Below are 14,602 nucleotides of genomic sequence, written 5' to 3' on the forward strand. Positions count from 1 at the left end.
GTGGTATATATATTTGGTTCATTACTCCTATCATTAATCATGCATCTCTAATTATTAAGCCACTCTATCTTATTAACAATTATAATTATCAAAAACTTATTTATTATTAATGTGATGGAACTAGGTAAGTGGTTGATTATTGGCTTTTGCGGCAACAAAATCATGGGAGCTATTTTTCATTATTTTTGGTATAAAATCAATCATATTTTATACAAAGTAACATAGAGAAAATAAGGTCTTCATCAAAGAGAAAGAGAGTGAGGAGATGGCTCTGTTCTATCATGAATGATAAATCTTAATTACTGGCAGAGAAAAAAGGATGGTAGATCCAAATGTAGTTGCAACTGCAGCTCCACATTTATGAACAATTAAGATATTACATTATAACTCTCGTTTAGTGGTCCCTTACCCCCTTACAAAAAGATAAAGCTACGTGATTAATCTTTTGAAACTACATGTATCATGTATGCTAACTTTTTATTTTTTATTGTACGCCAAGAATTTGTTAATAAAATTAGGTTTCTTTCATTCTCCATTAGAAACTATATTGATTCATTTGTGTGGATTTTGATTTACTTTGTTATTAAAACTTTATTGCAGTCTTAATTTCTTTTATTTTATCTCGTTAGTTTTTTTCATTAAAAATTACTTCTTTAGGTGGGAAATGCATTAGATATTTACCTACTTATTAAATTATTAGATCTTTTAATAGATTATACATTAGTTCCAAGATGCTAGTCTCTTAATAGAAAAAGTGTACGCATAATCAGGGGTAGATGCACTTTATAGGGGTACGGAACAATTGTCCCCACAAGATACTTTATTTTACTTAAATGCATTGATAAAAAAGAAAATACTCCCATATAAAAATAGGTGTTGACTCTTTAAGAATTTTTTTAAAATAATGAATGTAGAAAATTATCACTTCGGCTCTTCTAGTACTAAATACATGCACATCTTTGTAATTTGGAAAAGCTTTGGATATAATATTGAAATGAGATTATATATTTTATAAAGATTTATAATATTTTTTATAAAAATATTATAAACTATTGTTTTGCCCACTTTACAAAAAAAAAGGATCTGCCCCTATACATGCATAATCACTGAGTGCAAGTATTAATTAGTGTGAAATTTTTTTAATTTAACATGAAGTCTTGAATTGGAATTCTGAATATACAATTGAACTAAATACTCAAAAGAAAAATTTTATCACTCAAAAAGTACTTAAGACATAATTTTGATGACATGTTTAGTTACTCAAAAGTATGTAAGCATGAAAATTTTGTTTGAAAACTCAATTTTGTGGAAATATAACTTGAGTTGATTTTATAAATTTTAATTCAAACATACACTTACTTAGTTTAAATATGATTATTTTTATAGAAAATACTATGTTATATCTATACTTTAAAAAAATAAAACTATTGGCATAAACTTGAGAAGCTTTCGGTTTAATGAGTCTCCAAAAGTGAATAGTATAAACAGTAGTAAGTAAAACAAAGTACGAAGTAGTAAAACTAAAAACAGATAAATTGTAGTGGGATGATGATAGTTAGGAAGTATATTAAAATAATCAGGTCATCAACATTTTCAAAGTTTATTCAAGACTTAACTCAAGATTTCACTTCTTATTTATGTTATAGATTTGATATTACTACTGCACATGATTTTGAGTCATAATAATATTACAAAAAACATTTATATTCGAACATATTTTTGTTTATCATTTCACATAATTGGCAATAAATTTTGTATAGACTTCTCACAATCTGTTTCCTGTAGTATGTCAAGTGGGAATTTTGAAGTATGATACAAGATCCTTTACATGAATTTCCATTGCTTGAGCCTTAGGAATGACACATGTTCTTTCATTCTTATTTTTAAGGTAATCAAGGCATTTAGCTCCTTGGTGAAATTCCGATATATTCATTTTTTTTCTTATACAATTAATCTTTGATTCAAAACTTAATCAAACTTAAAATTAAAAAAAATCTATAATATCTAATTTTGAGATTTTTGATACTGTTTTTTTAACCAATCAATTTCATGTCATCTTTCTTCTTAACATTCACTTTTTCCATTTCCCCCTAAATTTTAAAACTAAATAAAGTAATAAAAGAAACTTTCTTCTTTTCCAATTCTTTTTCATTTCTCTTGAACCAAACATGGTAGGGGTATCTATATATATTATGATTAGAAATGAGGGCATTTAAATAAAATATTCTCGAAAACAATCATATGGATTGTATGTAGCTCCAGTTGCTGTCCTACGTTATGTTGCTGTTATTCGTTGACATTAACAGATGAATCATGAAATGAAACTGTTTCATGCAAAATCACTCAAAAAGATGCTGATCAACCCACCTGGGTATTAATCTTTGTATTGCATGTGAATATTCTTTTTTTTAATGGTTATTAAAGTCGGTTACATTTCCAGTTGTATGGTTTTCATGAAGTCATACGTACCTACCACAGTGCAAGAGGGATCAATTAAGTTTCTCATATATCTTCTTCAATATTCAAATTATTGGCTACTATTTAACCTAACATGTTTGGCTTTTCCTTTTAGAAAGAAAATTCAAAAATATATTTTAAAGAAATTTTAAGTAAACAAAAGTAATTGTTCTTTCAAAAAGTAAGTAAATGAAAGAACTTCTATTTTTAACATGAAAAGTTTTGGAAATCAGGTCAAATAAGTTTTCTAAAATTACTTAATATATGGTGATGGAGTTATGGGTTCATTAATGACTTTATTTGACGTTTTTTCTTGTTGAGGTGATGATATACACAAGTTATTGATCTTAAATTGTGTTGTTTATATATAAAAAAAATTGAAAGTCAACTATATACGCCAATAATCAAATGAGTACTGTGTAATTAAAGGTATCACGTAAACTTTAAAAGTTGTTTGATAATTAATGTATGATTAAGATAGTAGAAATTCAGTTAATATATCACAATCAAATTAAGACAGTTAAAATCAAATTTATGTATTATAATCAAGCAATAATTAATATTATTACGTTAGAGTAAAGGACATTACTATATTCTATTTAAGTATCTTTGGAGAAGTAATGAGAATCTTAAAAACAAAAATTATTGAACCCCATACATTGTTAGTACTATAGCTTTTAAACTTCTCTTGCTTACAAGAGATCTTGTTCGGAGACAAAGAATTCCATCCAGTACGGCAATCATTGTAATATGAATATATAAATAGTTCATGACCTGGTCCTACTTTACATCATAATCATATTGGCTTTAATGTTGTTTTTATTGATTAAATTATAATTTTCATCCTTTTAATTTGACAAATTATTCATGATTTTAATCTCTTTAAAATTTAATTAAGATATTTAATTTTTTATTTTAAAATTTGACAATTTTGCTTCATTCCACTGTCAATATGTAAATGTTGATCAATATTACTACAAAAGGCACATACAACATATTTGTAAAAAAGTGAACATTTTATGCATATTTTGTAAGTTAATTTTATCAAAAACATCAAATTTTAATACATTATTAATATTGTATAAAATTTTATAATAAACAATTTATATAAAATTTGAAAGCAATTATTATAAAAAGAAATAACTTTTAATTATATAATAATTTAAAATTGAATTAGAGTAAAAAAATCCATTTGCATTATCTTGACATTCCAATTAACTAAAAAACAAATGCACAAAGCCGCAAATATGGGTTAGAGAAGGGAATGTGTAACCACTAACCCAATAAAAGGAAAAGTGGCAAAGAATGAGAGAGAGAGAGAAAGAGCGTGCAATTTTGGATAAGGGCTTCATCACATACTCCCTCTGTCTCATTCCTGCAACTTTATTCACTTCTTTCTTTCTCCCATTCACGTTATTACACCAAATAAATAAATACAGTATTTTCCCGTCCCATTTATAACTATGTATAAAAAAATTATTCTATGATAATTATCATTTAAAATTTTTAATTTAATATTAATAATATAGAATAAAAAAATGAATTAATAATAATAAGATTAATTTTATAAAATTATTATTATTTTTCATTTATTTATTATTTTTTATCTGTATAAAACCTAAAACAATAATTATAATAAAAATAATAAATATTTTTTACTTATATTTTTTATATTTCTTATAATATTAATGATAGATAATAAAATTTATAAATGAATTAATAATATAAAATTAATTTTGTAAAACTATTACTTTATTTTATTTATTTATTTATTATTTTTTCCTTAATAAATGTACCAAGAGACTATTATTATTTTGGAGCAGAAAGTAAATGGTTTGCCGAAAACCACATTAAAACTATCATCATTAAATATTTTTAAAACATTAATAACCCTTAATTACAATTAAAAAATCATCTATATTTCATTAAGAATCTAGTAATTATTCTGTAAAAAATCTAGTAATTAATTACTAGACACAATTTTTTTTCATACTAAATAACACTACCGCAATATTATATACTACATTGTTTTTCATTTTTAATTACATTTTTTTTTCTTTCTGGATACTTTATGATTTTTTTCCTTTTTTATGAGTTTATCCAATATTTGGTTTATTTCAATTATTTGTCAAATATCATTCAATGTTTAACAAAAATATTAACATGATAGTATAATATTTTTAATCCAATCCAATAAAATAATAGATTAATATTTTCTTATAAGGATTATTCTCAATAAATAGACGGAAATTAATTTTTTTGAAGTGTAAATTATTAAAATGATTTTTAACTTCTTTTGATAAAGTGTTCTTCATACACAATTAAAAATTAAATCCATAATAACATATTTAAGAAACCCAAATATTTTATTAAATATTGAATGTCAAAATTAATTAATAAAAAGATACAGAATTAAAATAGCAGGTATTAAATTCGTAAAAAAATGAAATTCACAAAAATAACACAAGGAATTAAATTAAAATTAAGATATAAGAAACTAGCATATATATACTACTACCGAAATACAAGATTTTTTTTATATTTTTTTTGTTATTATAAATTATTGTATATAATAAATATATCAACTTCAATAATAATTATCCTAAAGTTATTTAAAAATGTGTTAAATATAAATTTTTAGTATTTTCCAATTTTTTATACTTACTACACATGTTTCTTAAAAAAAAATTTACTAGTAAATAATTAAAGATGATAAGAAATCTACGGTCCCAATCAATTTCTAGTGACATTTTTCTCCATATAATTTATTATGTCATAATAACAGAAAGATGCATAGAAAAATATAATATTATACAGTACTTCTACAAATTGCTGTATTAACATTTCTACGATTCAAAAAAGTAATACTATGTAACACGTAGTATAGTACAAATTAATGAAAATTATAATGATCTTAAAGTATTAATAACTTTTTTCTATTAAACTAACAATATATTTAATTTAAGAAAAAATGTTATAAAGCAAAAAAAATGTTATACACTAGCATTTTATTGTATCATGCAATCATAATTTATTATATACGTTAATTTGTTATCTTTTATGAAAAGCACAGTAAAAGTTATAAAATAATTTGTGATTGGGTAATATTTTATCCCATCAGTGTAAGTTCATTAAGCTCTTAAATCAATAATGTAATTAAGAAAAAGATAAATAAAATAGTAGATATTATTTTATTAATTACTATTAATATTACTTTACTAATTAATAATAATAATGGAGGGGCGAGGATGTTGGTGCGTACGCGTGTTCTGACAAGTTCACCGTCTTGGCTTTCAAGAACGGCATAGAAGCAACACGAAGCACTCTCTTTCTCTCTCTTCACTGTGTGACTCTCTCTCACACACAAACTAGAGCGAGAAATATTATAGCTCAGGGTTTTGGGGTATCATTATTCAACCATCAACCATTTTTCTCTCTTCTTCTTCTCTAGTGAGAAATTTCTCTTTCATTGTGTGTGGTCAGTGAGATGTATGTAGCTTCCATGCGCAAGTCTTTCAAGGACTCCTTGAAAGTCCTTGAAGCTGATATCCAACACGCCAATACCCTGTGGGTTCTCTCTCTCATTTTCTCCTCTTACTTTTTTTTTCTTCTGTTTTTTATCCAACACGCCAATACTCTGTTTTTTTTTTTTTTGTGAATGTAAAGGGTGATCACTGTTGCTAAAGGTTGGTGGCCTGTCAATGGCTCTTACCCTTCTTCCCTTTTTATTTTTTTATGAAAAAAAATCTTTTTTTTGTTCTCTTGGGGGTTAAGGGGTTGGTGATTGCCATGTGAGGTTCTTCTGGGTATGATGATTTTCTTCTTGGGTTTAGCCCCTGTTTATTTTTTTCCCCATTTGTTTGCTTTTTCTTCTGAACTCTGGTCTGTGTTTATCCTTGATTTTTTCCTTCATAAGTAGGGTGCATTTTATTTACTGACCAAAAATCTTGGTTAAATTGATTTTCAGTGTTCATTATTCTTATCTTTCTCTGTCTGCCTCCCTGGTGAGAAATTTTTGTGTGTGAAATTGTCAAAACGTTTGGGGGGTTGAATTCCCTGGAAATTTATTTTTTTTGCATGATATGATGATTTTGATGTCTAATTGTGGCTTCTTAATCTCTGAGTGTTTGAGATGTGCTTGTAGTGAAATATCGTTAGAGAAGCAACAAGCTACTACATAATGGTGTCCTTTGTAAATATTGCAATGCAATGATAATTCTATGAATTATTTCTTATTTATGTCAACTTATCATCAAATATCAATATACTAGTTAGTTGTTGCTTGATCATGTGTAATTGGGATGTGCAGGGCCTCAGATTTTCCAAGGGAGTATGATGGTGCATGCCTTCAGATGAGAATGTCATACAGTCCAGCTGCACACCTGTTCCTTTTCTTGGTACAGTGGACAGATTGCCATCTTGCTGGAGCCCTTGGACTGTTAAGAATCCTAATTTACAAGGTAAGGTGTTTTATAATTTTTTAGGTGTGCATATTGAAATGTGAGACTTAAAACAAGGTGAAGAATTTCCCTCATGTTGTAGGTCTATGTGGATGGGACAACCACCATGTCTACACATGAACGAAAAGCAAGTATTAGAGAATTCTATGGTATATCTGCCCTTGTTTTTTTAATCTAAGTTGAGGTAGTTTGCATTTTAGTTTTTGTTGGATGCTGACGCGTCGAATTTATGCTTTGAGCAGCGGTCATTTATCCCTCTTTGTTGCAACTTGAAAAAGGTGTAACTGATACTGAGGATAAGAAGCAAAAGGCTGTGTGCATGGAGAGGTACCGTAGAAGAGATGATGAGGAGTATAGGCAGTCTTCTGACATAGACATTGAAAGAGAAGATGAATGTGGAATATGCATGGACATGAATAGTAAGATTGTGCTTCCCAACTGCAATCATGCCATGTGCCTGAAATGTTACCGAGAATGGTACTCCCCCTACTTCCTCAACTCTGTGTGTGTGTTTGTGTTACTATATGACTATATGACACTCCTTATTCTTTTACAAGCAAGAAGATATGTGGTTGTTCTACTACAGGTTTGATGCTTTGTTTTCACTAACAATCAACTCTTATGTGTTTTTTTTTTAATTAATTTTTGTTGATTTCATGCATTCTATTTCTAGATACAGTCACTACTAAGTGACCACCGTATTTCAGTGGTAGTGAAATGTAATCCATTGAGCCTCTCTTTGGATCATAATTGTTTATAACCTTGTAAAGTAAAAATGTATTTTGCTAATGGAGGCTGTAAGTGATGGAAATTGTGAGTCTCACTATACATGAACTGGTTTTAGAATCATGTGCTTGATTGCAGGCGTGATTGCACCATAGGCACCATGCATGAAGTTATGGGTTGTTGCTTGTTATTGCTGCCTGAATGTGAATATTCAATGTACTAAACCAAAGTTAATATTGGGCTGTAAAAGAATTGATGAGAAGAAAACTATAGGAATTAATATAGCTAGCTTAAGTAGTTGGCAGAATGATGCATCTTGCATGTGTCCCAAATGCCTCCTGGTTGATTAGCACTTGGAGTCATTTTATATTCTGATGATCTTTGCACCTCAGTCTAGTTTGACAAGCTGAAGTTTGTAAGGCTTAAAAAGTTTATTATATTTTTGGATTTTATGTGTTTTCATTACTTGAATATCCAGGTTTTGAATGAGATAAGTCCAGTAACCATTGTTGCCTTCTGCAATCATCTCTTTTTATGAAATCCGTTGGTCTTATATAGTTATATGTTGTGAGGAATGTGCAAGCAGAAAGGGTCTTCTTAAATTAAAGATATTAAATTGATCTTACTTACTGTACTACTACTTTGGTATTGTAATGACTAATAGAGAATTGTACTGCCGTTTTCCTGTGGAACTATTATGAGTTATTTGTAGTTTGATGTGTTAATTGAAAGTGAATGAAAACGGAAGTTGGTTGAACGGTCTGGCTATGAAGCCAGACTCTGGTCTTTTAATATTGAATTTTGGTTGAAGGGTTGATCATGCACTGTCTACTTGGGATGTCTATTCATTATTTCACTTTAGTCATGCATTTCTGACTGGGTAGAAGACTTGTTTCCAGGTTCTTGATGAACCAACAGTCTTTGCTCATATGTCTCTGAGCTAATCCGCCTATCAGCTACAGCTAGTTGGCTGACGGTTTACAATGGTACTTACAAATAACCTAACAATTAAGGACCACCTGGAGGATTTGAAATCAAAACCTTTTGGTCGATGCTATTCAATCCTACCAGTTGAGCAACCCTCATCTGTGTCTGATTGCTAGTTTGAAAAATGACAGTCATATATATGTCATTGTTTTGTGAACATTTAGTTTTCTCCCACAATCTCATTATTTTAAACTGCTGTCTCATACCTCCCACCCAGCATGTGCTCCAAGTATTTTTTCGGTCTAGTTGAAAGTTGAAGTGATTTGATAACTTTTGCAGGCGAACAATATCACAATCATGCCCATTTTGCCGCGACAGTCTGAAGAGAGTGAACTCAGGTGATCTCTGGGTATTCACCGATAGAAGGGATGTGGTAGACATGGCAACAGTGACAAGGGAGAATCTCAGAAGGCTTTTCATGTACATAGATAAGTTGCCTCTGATTGTTCCAGACTCCCTTTTTGACACATATGACTCTCACATAAGGTAAGTGATTGCAACAGAACAGATTTTAATGCATGCTGTTGTCTTGGATTGATAGAGCTATAATCCCTTCCACTTAAAGCTAGTCACATTAAAACCCGAACCCGAGTCGGCTAATTGAGTTCGTACTATATATAGAGTTGCAGTACTTGCTTCCCACTTCTGCTGCCAGAAGTATCCAGCCCTGTGTTAATTGTGGGTTGGTGGTGAAGTTGAGATGGTAAATTGTATCTATCTAGCTAGCTCATTTGTATATCCCTGTACAGATCGAATTAATTACTTCTTATTAACAAGAGATTTGCACATTTGGTTCTTGTCATTTAAGTGTGAATCTCTTGAGAAAAAAAACTTTTACTTTTCTTCATCAATGAATGTATTTAACAGAATATATTAGCCTCGTAGGTGCTTTTCCTATGTAGTGTGTTTAGTATCTGTATTCGCTATATTTCCTTAAGGTCCTCTTAATTGTAACTACTATTATGTTTTATATTATTTAAGCACTGTAGTCTATAGTACTGTTTCATATTTTGTTTTTATATTTCTTTTTTCTGGTGTTTCATTTATCTTTCTTTATTAGGATAGTCTACGCAATTTTCACAATTGATAGTGGAAATATAAGATGTTATGATTTTAGTTGTATTAGGATGAAGTTTCCACATCATTTTCATACAATGACCTTAGAAACCACGATAGTGTCAACTACAAACTATTTTGACAGCCTTTTAGCTGGAGGGGTTGTTACCGTGGCAATTTTTTTATACCCATGATGATATTGGTGTGGAGTATCAACCACTTATGACTTAAGTTGAGTTTTTCCTTCCGATCATGGTTTTTTTTTTATTCATAAAGTTTGAATCCGAAAATTTACCTTGAGGAGATTGAGTTCAGTATCATTTAGATCTTGATAATGGACCATTATTTGCTTTCAATGAAACATTATCCAAAAGCAAGAAACGCTTGGTTGCGGTAGGATAAATAATCTTATAGATCGTGGTTACAACTTGTTCAGCACTTCAGCAATTGGTGACAACTAACACATAATATTGAGTGAACCACCCTTTATCTCTTCCATTCAATACTTTTTTTTTTTCTTTCAAATTCCAACCAATCGGGATCGATTACCACCTAAAGAAACATGATATATATGAAACAAATAATTTAACAGAGTGTTACGTCTAACTCTACAATTAATAAAAGTTTAATAAAGTAATGAGCTCAGTATGCACCATCTAAAGAAACATGGTATATATGAAACAAATAATTTAACATGAGTGTTACGTCTAACTCTACAATTAATAAAAGTTTAATATAATCTTTTTTTGTCTTGGACCATCAGTGAGCAAACATTTATCTTGATGAGATTTTTCTGAACCAATATCCAGACATTACATTTTTTGACATTTGATTAATGTGAACAAGCTTATCAATATAACAAGTTTATAGAGACTATACTACTGGTTAATGAATAACAGTCTACTGCTAATGATCTACAAGATCAATAGTTAATAATGTTATTTTTAATATATCTTATGTGAGGTTATTCTAGTTTAATTAGTAGCCTTTAGTTTGTTTTGAGTATGTAATTCTGTTAGATATTTTGAGTATTTTCGCTAGGAACAAGACTATTCCAATTAATAATATTTGTGATCTCTAAAATACATAATTAATAGTATTTTAAGTTTGTTTGTTGGTTGTTTATAGAGATCATGTTAATGCAAAAGTTGTCTAACTATTTAGTAGGAGGGTCATTCTAGTATAAAACACTCCGAATTGTTATATAAGAATTCGTATAAGGACAATTGGGCTGAGGGAGTCGTTATTATAGAGTTCTTCAGTTAACATAAAAAAATTGTTCATATAATAGCTGCTAAGCAAGTAGCACTTGATGAGTGAGGATGATATCCAAACCAAATCCAAAGTGGTTAAGCAGTATGCTGTAGGAAGTAGGAAATGCTCCCTAGCATTGAATATCAATCACTTGATTTTAACTGAAATGTGTATTCTTGAAAGAGATGTTGGCAAGTAGTCTCAGTGCAAGTGCTTTATGAATTCCAATTCAATGTCTTTTATTATGAGTGATTGCCATTTGACATTGTGAGTATTGAAAAAAATCATGTTCAAGTGTTGAATTTAGAAAAAAAAATAGCATTTTGCAAATAATATATTGTTATAAACTAATTTATTAAACTAGAAAACCTACTCAGATTCCTTAATCCCAACGAGGATTATTAAACACTGCTGGTGTCGTTTTAAAATTTCTGGTGTAAGCAATAGAAGTAAATGGATGTAAATATTTTTGTATTATCCTATGGTTTCAACGTTAAGTGGCTTCTTATCATAAACAAACTATGGTTTCATGTTGTACATTAATTAAGGTTATGCTTGGATTTTTTTAAAAATATTTATAGGAAAAGAAAATAAGAAAATAAAACTTTTAATAAATTGAAATCAATTTATTCATTTCAGCTTTTGTGATTATATTTATTATAATTATATTAAATAAATATGTAGCGGGCTACTAAAAATATATTACTAATTGACAATTGTTAATATTTCCTCTCCTAAAAGAAAAAAAATCTAAAAGTAAGTTATTAATTAGTTTGAAAGGTAGTATTAAGAGAAAATATTTTTCTTCCCAAAAAGTAAACCTCATCATACCATAGTTCTCTATTAATTAATAACTATCTTATTTATATTATTAATTAACTTTTTTTATCATATCAATTTTAATTAAAAATAAGTAGTTTTTAATTATTTGATATTGTAAATATTGGAATTTAGTAAAGTGACTAAGGTAACGAATAGTATTAACAAGAGTTACCTATTTTGATAATTTAGTAAATAATTTTAATCTAAAAAATTTAAAGGACAATTTTTTTTAAAAAAATCTCATTTTAAACTTTAGATTAAGCTTAATCGTACTCTGGACCTGCCTTTTTTTTTTGTGGAGATTTTGGACGTGCTTTATTGCTAGATTTCAAACCCCAGTTAATAATATAAATGTGGTTCACTGGCTCCTGCACATAATATTTACTCGCAAAATGTGTAAGATATCTTCGTTAAATAATGGTTGCGTTAGTATAGAAAGATGCTTGCGTTATTTAAAGATTGGAAAAAACAGTGTTATTATTTCATGTAAAACATTGCAAAAGCAGTTGCTGTGGTGTAGTGGTTATCATGTTAGTCTTACACACTAAAGGTCCCCAGTTCGATCCTGGGCAGCAACATAATGTTTATTTTATTCTACTTTGTTCAATTCACAATTTTTGTCCCTTATTTTGAATGTTTTCAAACATAGATAACCTATTGCTTGCATGGTCATCTAAACCTTTCTTGAGTATAGTAATGAAACTTGAGCTATTATATTCATTATTATTATTGCTTTGGATACTCATTAGAGTAATGTTTGGTATTTTTGTAAAATAAAAAAGTAAAACAAAGTACAAGTATATTCAATTTTGTAAATGAACCAAAATAATCCTATTTTTTTATAAAAAAAATATCGACAAAAATATATTATTTAAGTATCATACATACAATCGAAATACATTAAACTAATTATTTTTCAAAAAGTTTCTCGCCCTACTAACTTTATTTCTTAATCTTTGTAACTTTTAGTTATACTTTTGTTCTAACAAATTTGACATTTTAGCACTTTAACTACCTTCAATTCTTTCCACTTTTTGCGAGAATAGAACTTCTAAATCTTTAGTTTGACTAGATTTGAGACGGATTATGGGGTCGGAAAGCTCATCAAATCCCATACTGTGGGAAACATATATGGTGAGTTAGATATATAGTTACACGAAAATCATCATGGGATGCATACACTGTAATATCTAAAAAAAAAAAAAAAAGAAGAGAAAACCCTCCTTCCCTCACTTCACCCTTCACCGATCCCAACAGGCCTGAAGTCTGACCCAACCACTCCTCTGTCGGAATCAAAACCATTTGGATGAAACTCTAAAATCTTGGAACAATGCAATGGCAAGGTAAGGGAACCCAAAAAACACTACACTCATGGTGCCAACAGTGACGATCTACAAAAGGATGCGAATGCGGTCGGTGCAGGCAGCGAAGTCGGTGTTCTTGTTGGTTCAGAAGATGCCGGCAGGGATGAGCGATTCTTGGGTGGCGTTGAGTTATGGCTTGGAAGGGAAGGGTTAGGAACGACGAAGAAGAAGACTAGAGAGTTTTTTTTCCATTTTTTTTAAAGAATTTCAGTGCATTTATTTTCATGGTAGTCTCCACTTGTTTTGGCCGTTGAGTGTAATAGATTCATATCTAACACACCATATATGTTTCCCATGGTGGGAGATTTGATCAACTTTCCCACCCTAGAACTCGTTTAGATTTGATCTAGTAAGTGATTCATTTTCGCTTCGACCCATATTGGATCTGGGCCTAATATTTTAATCCATCATTGCCTATTGCTAGAAGAACAATCTTATCCTTAAAATTAGGATTAGGAAATTGGATTTTGAGAACAAAATCATCCTCCTCCTATGGAACATTTTCCATAGCTTTACGTTTCCACTGCACTACTAGGCTATATGCAATAACTTCTAGGCCAAATATTTCATGTTTTCCTCCATGTCTAACTTCAACCACCTGCCTACTGGCCAATACCTTTTCAAGTTCAACATATTCCTCAAATTCAATCTCCAATTCTAACTTTGGCTAAGAAATTCCCAATAATCCTCTTAATTAAGTTTAAAAACATGAAATATTGGACAAGTACATGGTAGTTTCTACTTGTAGTAACCTCTCCAGAATTTGAAGAGGGCCAAAGTAGCAATTAGAAAGGTACTAATTATTTTTTTTTATAAATTCACTTTATTTTACCTTTTGGATTATAATTTCTAACTCCACCGGCATATCATACAAATTGTTCTCCTTATTTTGTTTTTTACTTTGTTGGTGTTATCATTGTTGTTGGTACTGTCATTGTCTTTATTGTGCTTCCCAACATTGCCCTATATGCAATTACCATGGTTATTACCACCCCTATCATTGTTGTTGGTACTGTCATTGTCTTTATTGTGCTTCCCAACATTGCCCTATATGCAATTACCATGGTTATTACCACCCCTATCATTATACAAAAAAAAAAAAGTACAAGTGCCTTTTACATGTTTGCATTGTATAATTGTGATACATTTTCTAAAATTTTCAAATTTAAGAAAACAACTTGTTTTTTGATTTTTTTTACAAATTAAATCTATTCCCCCACTGCTTCAAAAGAGGTATGGTCTTGCTTTGATTTCCTCCACTTTTCAGGATTTGGATGTATGGTCTCACTTAGAGTCAAGGGTTCATGTTTGCGGCAACTTGCTACTGGATTTGGTGTTGACAAAACTATAGGATCTTTAATGATTCTATTATGCAAAGTATCACAAAAATGATACACATAAATCTCATAATTTATTTATCAAGATGAGTTTCAGATTATAAGGAGTTTTTCTAGAAAGAATTGAAAACAAATCACA

General features: G+C 29.5%; 1 protein-coding gene and 1 non-coding gene across 2 annotated transcripts; both read left to right on the forward strand.

Annotated features, from left to right (window-relative positions):
• Window positions 1–5,708: 5,708 nt before the first annotated feature.
• LOC100777318 (E3 ubiquitin-protein ligase AIRP2) lies at window positions 5,709–9,623 on the forward strand. The gene is made up of 5 exons (XM_003529269.5): window positions 5,709–6,024; window positions 6,767–6,917; window positions 7,000–7,066; window positions 7,160–7,394; window positions 8,910–9,623. Exons 1-5 carry the CDS (start codon window positions 5,945–5,947, stop codon window positions 9,118–9,120), a joined length of 744 nt encoding a protein of 247 aa, XP_003529317.1. The 5' UTR covers window positions 5,709–5,944; the 3' UTR covers window positions 9,121–9,623.
• Window positions 9,624–12,267: 2,644 nt separating this feature from the next.
• On the forward strand, window positions 12,268–12,340 carry TRNAV-UAC (transfer RNA valine (anticodon UAC)). Its single transcript has one exon. It is a non-coding gene; the product is annotated as a tRNA-Val (tRNA).
• The last annotated feature ends 2,262 nt before the right edge of the window (window positions 12,341–14,602 follow it).

The sequence above is a fragment of the Glycine max genome, chromosome 7 (assembly GCF_000004515.6).
Source record: "Glycine max cultivar Williams 82 chromosome 7, Glycine_max_v4.0, whole genome shotgun sequence".
Classification (NCBI taxonomy): Eukaryota; Viridiplantae; Streptophyta; class Magnoliopsida; order Fabales; family Fabaceae; genus Glycine; species Glycine max.